A 15,807-nucleotide genomic window follows, 5' to 3' on the forward strand; every position below is an offset into this window, starting at 1 on the left:
AAATGTCAACCATGACCTGCAACAAATGATGATGCCCAAGCAGGTGTTTTAACTGCTGTCGTGGCTAATCCGCACATCAGTAGCAGACAAATTGCACGAGACTCGGGAATCTCAAAAACGTCGGTATTGAGAATGCTACATCGACATCGATTGCACCCGTACCATATTTCTATGCACCAGGAATTGCATGGCGACGATTTTGAACGTCGTGTATCATTCTGCCACTGGGTACAAGAGAAATTACGGGACGATGACAGATTTTATGCACTCGTTCTATTTAGCGACGAAGCGTCATTCACCAACAGCGGTAACGTAAACCGGCATAATATGCACTATTGGGCAACGGAAAATCAACGATGGGTGCGACAAGAGGAACATCAGCGACCTTGGCGGGTTAGTACATGGTGCGGCATTATAGGAGGAAGGATAATTGGCCCCCATTTTATCAATGGCAGTCTAAATGGTGCAGTGTATGCTGATTTCTTACATAATGTTCTACTGATGTTACTACAACATCTTTCACTGCATGACAGAATGGCGATGTACTTGCAAATGGATGCCCGGCACATAGATCGCGTGCGGTTGAAGCGGTATTGAATAGCATATTTCATGACAGGTGAATTGGTCGTCGAAGCACCATACCATGGCCCGCACGTTCACCGGATCTGACGTCCCTGGATTTTTTTCTGTGGGCAAAGTTGAAGGATATTTGCTATCGTGATCCACCGACAACCCCTGACAACATGCGTCAGCGCATTGTCAATGCATGTGCGAACATTACGGAAGGCGAACTACTCGCTGCTGAGAGGAATATCGTCACACGTATTGCCAAATGCATTGAGGTTGACGGACATCATTTTGAGCATTAATTGCATTAATGTGGTATTTACAGGTAATCACGCTGTAATAGCATGCGTTCTCAGAAATGATAATTTCTCAAAGGTACATGTATCACATTGGAACAACCGAAATAAAATGTACAAACGTACATACGTTCTATATTTTAATTTAAAAATCCTACCTGTTACCAACTGTCCGATTACAATTATGAGCCATATTTTTGTGACTATTACAGCTCCATCCATTACAAAGCGGAAAAAGTGGTCCAACATTCATATTTCTTTATGTACTACACGAATATGTAATAAAAATGGGGGTTCCTACTTAAAAAACGCCGTTGATATCCGTTTGACCTATGGCAGCGCCATCTAGCGGGCCAACCATAGCGCCGTCTGGTTTCCTCCTTAAAGCTAGAAAAGTTTTGTTCTTTGTAGTTTTTACGTTTGACGCTTATTTCGTGAGATATTTGGCCCGGTCACCATCAATGGACCACCCTGTATAAGTATGTGTCTGAGACTCCCAGTTCTACGCCGGATAAAGCACTTGGGTTGCTTGGGGTTACCTCGTTTGTGGATTAATTACATTTGGCTACGGCTTTTCCATTGAATGTCCTTATGTCTTTCCCTATTTCCAGTTTATGTAGTTCGCTTTTAAATGTTTCGGAGCGTACCAATCCTACAATTTTACCGTTTTGACTGCTTCGGTAACTGATTTCCAATCGCATAGTCAAATAGTAATGATTCTTTCCGCTAATTTATGAGGAAGACGGTAACGGTAACGTTCAGACTACGTCACAGCCGAAACCAGTACTTCAGACACGCGAGTGCAGCGCTGCTGAAGCACGAGTCGTGGGTCGCTTCGTCCCTGGCGCTGCTACAAAGAGGAAATGATTAGTTTGTACTCTCGTGGATAGTGGCGTTGGCCACGGAAACACACGGACCAAACAAGAATTCAGACATTTTGCAATTGGCACTGAAACGTGGCGTGCCACATGAGATCCGCGACGACTACAGCATGCAGGTCGCAAAGAAGAATACGTACCAGTTTCACTGACCACGTCCATAATAGAGAGAAACTTAGCCGGTGGTAAAAGTAATGTTTATTTCCACCAAATATCACTAATACAGGAATATTGCTATTGCGAAAATATTTTACGAGTACAGTACATGCAAAATTGTATTTCCAGCAGATATCTCGGCTTCATGTTAGGCTTCACTTTAAATCCATGTAGACTTAACTCAATTCCATCCACCTTCATTCATGAAGTAATCATAAAATGTGTTCGGATGCCTTTATTGCCTCTTCCAGGTAGAAATTTTTTCTACTGGTATCTCACCCTCCAGCACAGTATCACAAAGTACACTACTGGCCATTAAAATTGTTACACCAAGAAGAAATGCAGATGATAAACGGGTATTCATTGGACAAATATATTGTGCTAGAACAGACATGTGATTACATTTTTACGCAATTTGGGTGCATAGATCCTGAGAAATCAGTACCCAGAACAACCACCTCTGGCCTTAATAACGGCCTTGATACGCCTGGGCATTGAGTCAAACAGCGCTTGGATGGCGTGTACATGTGCAGCTGCCCATGCAGCTTCAACACGATACCACAGTCCATCAAGAGGAGTGACTGGCGTATTGTGACGAGCCAGTTGCTCGGTCACCATTGACCAGACGTTTGCGAATGGTGAGAGATCTGCAGAATGTGCTGCCAGGGCAGCAGTCGAACGTTTTCCGTATCCAGAAAGGCCGTACAGGACCTGCAACATGCGGTCGTGCATTATCCTGCTGAAATTTAGGGTTTCACAAGCATCGAATGAAGGGTAGAGCCATGGATCGTAACACATCTGAAATGTAACGTCCACTGTCCAAAGTGCCGTCAATGCCAATAAGAGGTGACCGAGACGTGTAACCAATGGCACCCCATGCCATCACGCCGGGTGATACGCCAGTATGGCGATGACGAATACACGCTTCCAATGTGCGTTCACCGCGATGTCGCCAAACTCGGATGCGACCATCATAATGCTGTAAATAGAATCTGGATTCATCCGAAAAAAATAACGTTTTGCCATTGGTGCACCCAGGTTCGTCGTTGAGTACATCATCGCAGGCGCTCTTGTCTGTGATGCAGCCTCAATGGTAACAGCAGCCATGGTCTCCGAGCTGATAGTCCATGCTGCTGCAAAAGTCGTCGAACTGTTCGTGCAGATGGTTGTTGTCTTGCATACGTCCCCATCTGTTGACTCAGGGACCGAGACGTGGCTGCACGATCCGTTACAGCCATGCGGATAAGATGCCTATCTCGACTGCTAGTGATAGGATGCCGTTGGGATCCAGCACGGCGTTCCGTTTTACCCTCCTGAACCCACCGATTCCATATTCTGCCAACAGTCATTGGATCTCGACAAACGCGAGCAGCAATGTCGCGATAAGATAAACCGCAATCGCGGCAGGCTACAATCCGACCTTTATCAAAGTCGGAAACGTGATGGTACGCATTTGTCCTTTTTACACGAGTCATCACAACGACGTTTAACCAGGCAACGCCGGTGAACTGCTGTTTGTGTATGAGAAATTGGTTGGAAACTTCGCTCATGTCAGCACGTTGTAGTTGTCGCCACCGGCGCAGACGTTGTGTGAATGCTCTGAAAAGCTAATCATTTGCATATCACAGCATCTTCTTCCTGTCGGTTAAATTTCGCGTATGTAGCATGTCATCTTCGTGGTGTAACAATTTTAATGGCCAGTAGTGTATGTCCGTAAGTTTATACCCATATCTCTCCCTGACGCAGTTATACAGAAAGCAACAAGTTTCTAGTGTAATTTCTGCCGAATCTTGTTCAATGAGATATTCTCCAGCTATTACACACTATTTTACATAAGGTGAGAAGAACTTGTACAGCTAGTAACGTCCATTTGGAGCGCCGATCACGTTCGGTAGCAGCGCCACTAGCGCCTGCGGAAGTGCTGCCTGTCAACCACCGATCGGCGCTGCTGAGCGGCCCCGTGCGAAGCCGGCCTATGTCGAACCTCTCCGGCACCAGCTAAGCGACGCCTCTGCGATCGAGTATGGCCATCCTAAACGCATCGATTCCATATATGCCGGACATTCGTGGAATCCCGCCCGAAGCGACCAGCGATATCGCAGAACGATAACCCGCCGTTTCTGTCGGCTACGATATTGCCGCTATCGAATTCCGGTAAATGTCAGTAGACGGCCCTCCTTCTTACACGAGCCGTAACAATTTCTTCCAACAACCGACATTTAAACGGCAACTTTGAATGTGAAACCTGCACAGTAATGTTTCTTTGTTTACATAACGCTGATGGTATCACTCTTACTTATTTTGTGCTGAAATGCTAATCATCTATTGTGCTGAAATGCTAATCATCTACACATCCAAGCTTGTCGAACACTTGACGACAATCTGACATTTGCTGCATGTTGCCATGATATAGGAATTTCAATGGCCAGCAGTGTATACGTATGTACATCTCTGATATTGATATGTAACCGCAGCTTTATGCTTTGGTCAGTGTTATGTCTTTGAGTAGCTATTTGCCAAGTCGATATACTGAGGAAAGTAGTCAATACGTCAAAATCCACCACATCAGCTTCTGGTGGAAGTATTTTAATCAAACATGCCAGATGGCGTCGTTTAGGAGTGTACTAATCGTTCCGATCATAGTCTTAAGTCTAAACGACTAACATTTCTTTCTTAAGTGAACTCGTCGAAGCGTCAGATACTTCTGTTCTTGGTTATTCGAAACGTATAACAAAATGGTTCAAATGGCTCTGAGCACTATGGGACTCAACTGCTGTGGTCATAAGTCCCCTAGAACTTAGAACTACTTAAACCTAACTAACCCAAGGACATCACACACATCCATGTCCGAGGCAGGACTCGAACCTGCGACCGTAGCGGTCGTGCGGTTCCAGACTGTAGCGCCTTTAACCGCTCGGCCACTCCGACCGGCGAAACGTATAACAAAAACGACGAGAAATGCGTCTTACAACTGAATCACATACGCACTAGAAAATGTTTGAAAATGCCTTCCTGGTGCTCCGTTATTCATGAAAGCACTGTAACATTTTTATTTTAATAACTGTTACGTGGACACGAACACCAGAACAAGAAGCAATCGCCTGCTGATGTTTTCGGGATCTCATAAGACGGCACCGGCTTCAAAGCAACGTAGGGTGTAAGTCTCTAAGGCCATCTGCTTTTATTACACCTCCATTCTGTTTGCAGTATTTCTTTTATATTCCTTCTTTGCTCGTTTCGAGCTAATTTGCTTCATGCGCCAAAATGCAACATGATTTGAAGAATAGCACTTTATCATACGTATGAGAGCAGAAATCATGAAGTTTTAAGCTTTCTCCCATACATGTTAAAGGTGTATGCTCAGAGTGCACAATACACATACATGAAAATTTTTCATAAATTCGAGGACAGAAATATTCACTGCATCGAGCTAGGGAAACTAAAGAAGACACAGTACGATGCACTAACACAAAAATGCTACTATTCCTTATAGGAACTTCTAGATAAAAAAAAATAAATAGCTCTGAGCACTATGGGACTTAACATCTGTGGTCATCAGTCCCCTAGAACTTAGAACTACTTAAACCTAACTAACCTAAGGACATCACACACATCCATGTCCGAGGCAGGATTCGAACCTGCGACCGTAGCGGTCACGCGGTTCCAGACTGAAGCGCCTTTAACCGCACGGCCACACCGGCCGGCTAGTGAAGAGATAACAAACGATGCCACAAGAAATTTAGAAAGTGAATTGAAGTACGGGGAAAAGAAATACAAACTTTGAGGTTTGCTGACAACATTGTAATTTTGTCCACACAATAAAGGAATTGAAACAACGTGCATAGTGTCCTGAGAAGAGGTTATAAGATGAACATTCACAAAATTAAAATCGAAAATAATGAAAATTAATGTATTCCAATGAAATCAGACGATGCTGACGAAATTAGATTAGTGACTTACAGTCTAAAAGTAGTCGATAATTTTATATATTTGATCTGCAAAACAACTAACGATAGTCGAAGAAGATAGCATGGTAGCATATAAGACACAGACAGACAATAGCAAGAAAGAAGAATTTTTTAACATATAACATAAATTTCAAATAGCAAGAAAAAGAATTTTTTAACACGTAACATAAATTTCTGAAGGCATTTATACATTGAAGTGGAACGTGAGCACTAAACAGTTCAGACAAGGCGACAACACAAGCTTTTGAAATTTGGTGCTATAGACTAATGCTGAAGATCTGATAGTAGTCGAATAACTACACTGGTGTGCAAAACTTTAGCACCAAGCTAACTTTCGTATGATGAATCACTGCCAAGTAACATACACTACTGGTCATTAAAATTGCTACACCACGAAGATGACGTGCTACAGACGCGAAATTTAACCGACAGGAAGAAGATGCTGTGATATGCAAATGATTAGCTTTTCAGAGCATTCACACAAGGTTGGCGCCGGTGGCGACACCTACAACATGCTGACATGAGGAAAGTTTCCAGCCAATTTCTCATACACAAACAACAGTTCACCGGCGTTGCCTGGTTAAACGTTGTGATGCCGCGTGTAAGGAGGAGAAAAGCGTACCATCACGTTTCCGACTTTGATAAAGGTCGGATTGTAGCCTATCGCGATTGCGGTTCATCGTATCGCAACATTGCTGCTCGCGTTGGTCGAGATCCAATGACTGTTAGCAGAATATGGAATCGGTGGGTTCAGGAGGGTAATACGGAACTCCGTGCTGGATCCCAACGGCCTCGTATCGCTAGCAGTCGAGATGACAGGCATCTTATCCGCATAGCTGTAACGGATCGTGCAGCCACGTCTCGATCCCTGAGTCAACAGATGGGGACGTTTGCAAGACAAGCTTCTGCACGAACAGTTCAACGACGTTTGCAGCAGCATGGACTATCAGCTCGGAGACAAAGGCTGCGGTTACCCTTGATGCTGTATCACAGACAGGAGCGCCTGCGATGGTATACTCGACGACGAGCCTGGGTGCACGAATGGCAAAACGTCATTTTTTTTTTTTGATGAATCGAGGCTCTGCTTACAGCATCATGATGATCGCATCCGTGTTTGGCGACATCGCGGTGAACGCACATTGGAAGCGTGTATTCGTCATCGCCATACTGGCGTATCAACCGGCAGGATGGTTTGGGGTGCCATTGGTTACGCGTCTCGGTCACCTCTTGTTCGCATTGACGCCACTTTGAACAGTGGACGTTACATTTCAGATTTGTTACGACCCGTGGCTCTACCCTTCATTCGATGCTTCTGAAACCCTACATTTCAGCAGGATAATGCACGACCGCATGTTTCAGGTCCTGTACGGCCTTTCTGGATACAGAAAATGTTCGACTGCTGCCCTGGCCACCACATTCTGCAGATCTCTCACCATTTGCAAACGTCTGGTCAATGGTGACCGAGCAACTGGCTCGTCACAATACGCCAGTCACTACTCTTGATGAACTGTGTTATCGTGTTGAAGCTGCATGGGCAGCTGTACCTGTACACTTTATCTAAGCTCTGTTTGACTCAATGCCCAGGCGTATCAAGGCCGTTATTAGGCCAGAGGTGGTTGTTCTGGGTACTGATTTCTCAGGATCTATGCACCCAAATTGCGTGAAAATGTAATCACATGTTAGCTCTAGTATAATATATTTGTCCAATGAATACCCGTTTATCATCTGCATTTCTTCTTGGTGTAGCAATTTTAATGGCCAGTAGTGTAGCTTTGTGAAACTTAGACCACACACAGAAAGCATTGCCTCAGTACATTACAGTACAGTGCAGTACAGAAGGTAACTGAAAAACACACACAATGAGACGAACAGACGTGCCACTTTTGTAGAAAGACAGTAATTTTACCTAGTTCACTGCGATTTATGACGGTCCCCTGTATAACACAAAAGACAGGACATGATTCTTAATTGGGGATGTGATCATCACGGACGGCAAAGCACGCTTTGCAACATGCTGTCATGCTGACCACGAGGTTGATAAGTGGTTCTCGTGCTAGGGCATTCCATTCCTCAAAAGCGCGGTTGACAACTGTTGGGTGGTCGGATGGTCAGTGGTGCATGCGGAAGTGCAGCAGTACGTCTCCCCATGGCGTCCCACGCGTACTCGATGGGATTTAAGTCGGGGTAACGGACAGGCCAGTCCAGTCGCCGAATAACCCCTTGTTCCAGGAGCTGCTCCACCTTTGCGCCTCGAAGCGGTCGCGCGTTGTAACCCATGAAAATGATGTTAGGGCAAAACACATCCACGAAAAAACGCACAGGGGAAGGAGTACAGGGATAATAACGTTGACCAGCGAATCCAGTGTCTTCAAATATTTGAAAGTCAGTACATCTACATCGACCTCTACGTGATTACTCTGCTATTCACAATAAAATGCCAGGCAGAGGTTTCAGTGAACCACCTTCAAGCTGTCTCTCTACCGTTCCACTCTCGAACGGCGCGTGGGACAAACGAGCACTTAAATTTTGCTGTGCGACCCCTGATTTCTCTTATTTTATCGTGATGATCATTTCTCTCTATGTAGGTGGGTACCAACAGAATGTTTTCGCAATCGGAGGACAAAGCTGGTGATCGAAATTTCATGCCGGCCGGTGTGGCCGTGCGGTTAAAGGCGCTTCAGTCCGGAACCGCGTGACCGCTACGGTCGCGGGTTCGAATCCTGCCTCGGGCGTGGATGTGTGTGATGTCCTTAGGTTAGTTAGGTTTAATTAGTTCTAAGTTCTAGGCGACTGATGACCTCAGGAGTTAAGTCGCATAGTGCTCAGAGCCATTTGAACCATTTTTTTGAAATTTCATGAGAAGATTCCGTGACAGCGAAAAACGCCTTTGTTTTAATGATAGCCACTCCAATTCACGTATCATGTCTGTGGCATAGTCTCCACTACTTCGCGACAACACAAAACGAGCTGCCATTATTTGTTCTTTTTCGATGTCATCCGTCAGTCCCACCTGATTCGGGTCCCACACCGCACAGCAATACTCCAGAATAGGGCGGACAAGCGTGGTGTAAGCAGTCTCTTTTGTAGACCTGCTGCACCTTCTAAGTGTTCTGCCAATGAATCGCAGTCTTTGGTTTGCGCTACCCACAACATTATCTATGTGATCTTTCCAATAAGGGTTATTGGTAATTGTAATCCCTAAGTATTTAGTTGAATTTACAGCCATCACATTGGTGTGACTTATCGCGTAATCGAAATTCAGCGGATTTCTTTTAGCACTCATGTGAATAAGTTCTCACTTTTATTTATTCAGGATCAATTGCCCCTTTTCGCGCCATACAGATATCTCATCTCAATCATTTTGCAATTCGTTTTGGTCACGCAGGTTCGAATCCTGCCTCGGACATGGATGTGTGTGATGTCCTTAGGTTAGTTAGGTTTAAGTAGTTCTAAGTTCTAGGGGACTGATGACCTCAGAAGTTAAGTCCCATAGTGCTCAGAGCCATTTGAACGTTTTGGTCATCTGATGATTTTACAATATGGTAAATGACACCATCGTCTGCAAACAATCTAACACGGCTACTCAGATTGTCTCCTATATCGTTAATATAGATCAGAAACAATAGAGGGCCTTTAACACTTCCTTGGGGAACACCGGATATTAATTCTGTTTTACTCGATGACTTTCCGTCCACTACTACGAACTGTGACCTTTCTGACAGGAAATCACGAATCCAGTTTCACAACTGAAGGGAAATTCCATAGGCACGCAGTTTGGTTAGAAGACGCTTGTGAGAAACGGTGTCGAAAGCCTTCTGGAAAACTAAAAACAGGGAATCAATTTGACGTAGCCTGTCGATAGTACTCATTAATTCATGAGTATAAAGAGCTAGTTGTGTTTTCCAAGAACGATATTTTCTGAATCCGTGCTGACAATGTAACAATAAATCGTTTTCTTCGAGGTACTTCATAATGTTCGAATTCAGTATATATTCCAAAACCCTACTGAAAATCGACGTTAGTGATACGGGCACGTAATTCAGCGGATTACTCCTACTTCCCTTTTTGGGTATTGGTGTGACTTGAGCAATTTTCCAGTTTTTAGGTACTGATCTTTCCGTGAGCGAATGGTTGCACATGATTGCTAAATACGGAGCTATTGTCTCAGCATACTCTGAGAGGAACCTGACTGGTATACAATCTGAACCGGAGGCCTTGGCTTCATTAAATGATTTAAACTGCTTTGTTACACTGAGGATATCTACTTCTATGTTTCTCATCTTGACAGTTGTTCTTGATTGGAATTCAGGAATATTTACTACGTCTTCCTTGGTAAAGGAGTTTCGGAAAATCGTGATTAATAACTCTGCTTTAGTGGCACTGTCGTCATGGACTTCACCTTTGTTATCGCGCAGTGAAGGTACTGATAGCGTCTTGTCAATGGTGTACTTGATGTATGACCAAAATCTCTTTGGGTTTTGTGCCAGATTTCGAAACAGAATTTCGTTGTGGAACTTATTAAAAGCTTCTCGCATTGAGTTTGCGCTATATTTCGAACTTCCGCGAAACTTGGCCAGTCTTGGGGATTTTGCGATCTTTTAAATTTGGCATGCTTTTTTCGCTGCTTCTGAAACAGTTATCTGACGCGTTTTGTGCACCATGGAGGATCAGTACCATCATTTATTAATTATGCGTATGCAAAGTTATATGAGGGTTGCCCAGAAAGTAATACACCGTTTTCTTAGCCGAAAACAATTCTACGAATGCGAAATGTTGCGTATGCAGTATTTGAAGTCTCCTGAGTGAGGGCTCGAAGTTTCCGTCACTTCCGACCGATAGTGTAGCTGTAGGACAGTTCCAAAAGGGCGTCTGTAGGTTATGTACGTTAGAAGTAACGTGCCGTCACTGAATTTCTCACTGCAGAGAAAGAAACTGTGGGGAATATCCACAAACGTTTGTGCAAAGTCTTTGGAGCATCTGCTGACGACAGAAGTACAGTTAGTCGCTGGGTACAGAGAGTGAGGTCATCAGAAGGCGGTTCGGCTTAGCTTTACGATTTGCGGCGGTCGGGGAGACCATCCACGGCTGTCGCACCTGACGTAGCCCCCCCGGACTTCTACTTCTTTGGGCCGTTAAAGGATGCCATTCGTGGAAGACATTTTGAGGACGATGAGGAGGTGATTCACACAGCGAAGCACTGGCTCCGCCACCAGGACAAGGGTTGGTACTGACGCGGCATGTACGCCATTGTTTCACGCTAGAGTAAGGCTATAGAATGGAATGGAGATTACGTGGAAAAATAGGATGTGTAGATAAAACATCATTCTTTCGTGTGTGTAATTCTTATTATGTTCAATAAAGAACTGTTGAAGAAAAAAAGTGCGGTGCATTACTTTCTGGAAAACCCTCGTACTTCCACTTAGCCCACCAAAACGATCATGTTCATCAATGTTGGACGTTCTCTCGTATGGCAAGAGGTACAATTACGTAATGCACCAAGGAACACTGTCGATCTTGATCGTCTGGGTGGTCCAGGTGATACGGTGTGGGGAGGTATAACACAGCATGGGCGTATTGCTTTCCAAATCTTTGAGCACGATACTCTCACTGGTCAACATTTTGTGACGCTGTACTCCTTCCATGCGTGCGTCTTTTCACGGGAGCATTCAGCCCTGACCACATTGGTATGGATTGCAGTGCGCGACCACATCGAACCGCTAAGGTGGAGCAGCTCTTGGAACGAGAGGTTATTTGAGGAGTGGATTGGCTTGCCCTTTCCTCTGACTTAAATCCCATCGAGCACGTCGGTGACGCATTGGAAAGACGAACTGCTGCACGTCCGCATGCACCAATGACCATCCAGCAGCAGTAAGCCGCGCTGGTGGAGCAATGGAACGGCTTGTTACAAGAACTCCTTAGCAATCTCGTGACCAGCATGGAAACATATTGCAGAGCATGCTTTGCTGCCCGTGGTGATTACACGACCTGTTAAGAATCATGTACTGCCTCTTTCAATGGGCAGCGAAAGAAGGTGAATAACGGCGACTGCAGTGTAATTATTGTCTTTGACTGAAAGTCACAGTAATCTTTGTTTCATACCGTTTTCCTTTACTATACAGTAACAGTTCTTTCTATGTGCGATCGAGATACGTTACTTCGCAGTGACCCATCATGCCAGAGTTACTTTTGTCCCTAACTTCTGCACACCATTGTAACCAGGAAGTACTGAATGGAACTGAAGAGAAAAGAAATTCAGGGCACAACTTGATTAAATGAAGGGGTTGGTTAGTACCCACAACAACCACCTCTGGCCGTAATAACGGCCTTCACACGCCTGGGCATTGAGTCAATTGAGTTTGAATGGCGTGTACACGTACAGCTGCCCATGCAGCTTCAACACGATACCACAGGTCATAAAGAGTAGTGGTTCAAATGGCTCTGAGCACTATGGGACTTAATATCTGTAATGATCAGTCCCCTAGACCTGAGAACTACTTAAACCTAACTAACCTAAGGACATCACACACATCCATTCCCCAAAGCAGGATTCGAACCTGCGACCGTAGCGGTCACGTGGTTCCAGCCTGAAGCGCCTAGAACCGCACGGTCACACTGGCCGCCCATCAAGAGTAGTGACTGGCGTATTGTGACGAGCCAGTTGCTCGGCCACCACTGACCAGAAGTTTTCATTTGGTGAGAGATCTGCAGAATGTGCTGGCCAGGGCAGCAGTCGAACACTTTCTGTATCCACAAAGGCCCATACAGGACCTGCAACACGCGATCATGCATAATCCTACTGAAATGTAGGGTTTCGCAGGTATAGAATAAAGGGTAGAGCCACGGGTCGTAACACATCTGAAATGTAACGTCCACTGTTCAAAGTGCCGTCAATGCGAACAAGAGGTGACCGACACGTGTAACCAATGACATCCCATACCATCACACCGGGTGATACGCCAGTATGGTATGGGGATGACGAATACACGCATCCAATGTGCGTTCACCGCGATGTCGCCAAACACGGATTCGACCATCATAATGCTGTAAACAGAACCTGGATTCATCCGGAAAAATGACGTTTTGCCATTCGTGCACCCAGGTTCGTCGTTGAGTACACCATGGTAGGCGCTCCTATCTGTGTTGCAGCGTCAAGGGAAACCGCAGCCATGGTCTGAGCTGTTAGTCTATGCTGCTGCAAACGTCGTCGAACTGTTCGTGCAGATGGTTGTTGTCTTGCAAACGTCCCTATCTGTTGACTCAGGGATCGAGACGTGACTGCACGATCCGTTACAGCCATGCGGATAAGATGCCTGCCATCTCGACTGCTAGTGATACGAGGTCGTTGGGATCCAGCACGGCGTTCCGTATTACCCTCCTGAACCCTCCGATTCCATATTCTACTAACAGTCATTGGATCTCGACCAACGCGAGCAGCAATGTCGCGATACGATAAACCGCAATCGCGATAGGCTACAATCCGACCTTTATCAAAGTCGGCAACGTGATGGTACGCATTTCTCCTCCTTACACGAGGCATCACAACAACGTTTCACCAGGCAACGCCGGTCAACTGCTGTTTGTGTATGAGAAATCGGTTGGAAACCTTCCTCGTGTCAGCACGTTGTAGGTGTCGCCACTGGCGCGAACCTTGTGTGAATGCTCTGAAAAGCTAATCATTTGCATATCACAGCATCTTCTTTCTATTGGTTAAATTTCGTGTCTGTAGCACGTCATCTTCGTGGTGTAGCAATTTTAATGGCCAGCAGTGTAAGATAAGTGTAAATTTTAACGAGTCTCTTTGCAAAGCGCCTCAAATTATTTCATGTGTATGTAGCGGAGCAGCAAAACTGTGATGCTGATTTGCGGACGCCTGACGTTGTGTGCGCAGCAGTTCGTGTGGAACGAGTTCAGCGACGACTACTCGGCGACGGACCGCCGCTACGCCTACTACCCCACCGTGGTGATCAACGAGCGCCTGTACGAGCTCAAGGTCTCCGACATACCAGTCATCCCCTACTTCCCCATCAACTCCTTCTACGAGTGGGCCGACTTCCGCTTCTACGGACTCAGGAGCGCCAACGCTTACGTGCTGGTGAGTACGGAGTCTAAACAACAACATTTCCAGTTCCACTTCCCATTGTGATGAGGAACATTTCTGCTGTCTTTCGCATAACTCTGCAAACCGAAATAGAGGCCTGGCCAGGGCGGCAGCAACATCAAGTTTATGCCTGAGGAGCGGGGAGAGGGAAATGGTAACAGTGTATTGTAGTGGACTGACAAGGCAGCCAGTCCACAGTGACGGGTAGCCGAAAGAAAGGCACGCGTACACACACGCCGACTGGCGTGAAGTCTGGAACAGGATAAGTATTGAATGCTAATAAGAAAAGTATGCAGCTCCTCGAATACTTAACTTTATTACATCCTTGTGGTACATCGCTCTTGATAATACAAATAAGACTATCTTCAGATACGGTTAATGGCGCCTTGCTAGGTCGTAGCCATGGACTTAGCTGAAGGCTATTCTAACTGTCTCTCGGCAAATGAGAGAAAGGCTTCGTCAGTGTAGTCGCTAGCAAAGTCGTCGTACAACTGGGCGAGTGCTCGTCCGTATCTCGAGATCTGCCTTGTGGTGGCGCTCGGTCTGCGATCACACAGTGGCGACACGCGGGTCCGACATGTACTAAATGGACCGCGGCCGATTTAAGCTACCACCTAGCAAGTGTGGTGTCTGGCGGTGACACCACATTCCTCCCCCGCAAATCGGCGAACGGTCGTGTGATAAGGCTTCCGCCCGCCGTGGGGAGGACCCCATGTTGACGTATGCGATGAGGTGGGGAGCCTAACAACAGGCGAGGCTGTGCCACCCGCACCCGGCCATTCGGTCCGAGGGGAGCTAGGAAACGCCTGAAAACGTAGTCCAGGGTGCACGTCAACATGCGGTGTATGCGCCCGTAAAGAGACAGGAGGGGCCGAAGGGTCGACCTCCATTGCGTCGGGGTACCCAACGCGCGAAGACGCCATGTGGTCCGGAGCGGGCAAGAGTTCCATGGCGGAGGAAACCTGGTCACGGGAAGCGATCGGCGGCGCGTGACCCAGGGAGGCGCTTGGCGGCTGCAGTGAAGCGTCGAATGCGGGCGGCGCCGGCGGGAGAACAGGCGGCGGCGGCGGCGGCTGCGGCGGCGCGTCGCCATGGGGCAAAATGGAAGGCATCGTCGGTAACACTTGGGGATGAGGCGAGACAGTAGATGGGTCCCCAGGGCGCTGACCGGACGGCACCGTCGCTGATAGCAGACGGGGAGCGGCAGAACCCGTGCGACGACAGAGGCGCAGCTGATTGAGATGCCGACGCACCTCACCAGAGGCCCCCAAAAACCAAATACATCGCGCGGCCGAGGCAGCGAAGAATGCGCCCTGCGAGCCAACGCCGCGAACCCCGATAGTTGCGATAAAATACAACGTCGCCTGGAGCGAAAGCAGAAGTCTGCCGCTGCACAGGAACCTGATGCGGCGGATGCAGCAAAGACATCAAGGTTCGATGAAGACGACCGTGGAGCAACTCAGCCGGCGAGCGACCATCTCGGGGCTGAGAGCGATACGACGACAAAAAGAGCAACAACGCGTCCTCCCGAGAATGCGACTCTTTCAACTTTAACATCTGTGACTTGAAAGTCCGGACCAATCGTTCAGCGGCACCGTTCGACTGAGGCGAAAACGGCGCGGACGTCAGATGTTGAATACCATTCGCCTGGCAGAATGACTGAAATTCTGCGGACATGAATTGTGGGCCATTGTCGGAAACAATAGTCTGCGGAAGACCTTCAATGCAAAAGATAGCAGACAACGCTTGGATGGTGGCAGAGGACGTCGTGGAAGACATCCAGACAACAAAAGGAAAATTACTGAAGGCATCTACCAGAACCAACCATCGAGCATTCCAGAATG

General features: G+C 46.7%; 1 protein-coding gene across 1 annotated transcript in view; it reads left to right on the forward strand.

Annotated features, from left to right (window-relative positions):
• Positions 1-15,807, forward strand: part of LOC124545747 (ras-like protein family member 10B) — a 226,770-nt gene that overhangs the window by 166,680 nt on the left and 44,283 nt on the right. Inside the window, exon 3 of the mRNA XM_047124689.1 lies at positions 13,754-13,957. Coding sequence (XP_046980645.1) covers positions 13,754-13,957 — 204 coding nt within the window. The remainder of the gene's footprint in view (positions 1-13,753; positions 13,958-15,807) is intronic.

The sequence above is a fragment of the Schistocerca americana genome, chromosome 8 (assembly GCF_021461395.2).
Source record: "Schistocerca americana isolate TAMUIC-IGC-003095 chromosome 8, iqSchAmer2.1, whole genome shotgun sequence".
Taxonomy (NCBI): Eukaryota; Metazoa; Arthropoda; class Insecta; order Orthoptera; family Acrididae; genus Schistocerca; species Schistocerca americana.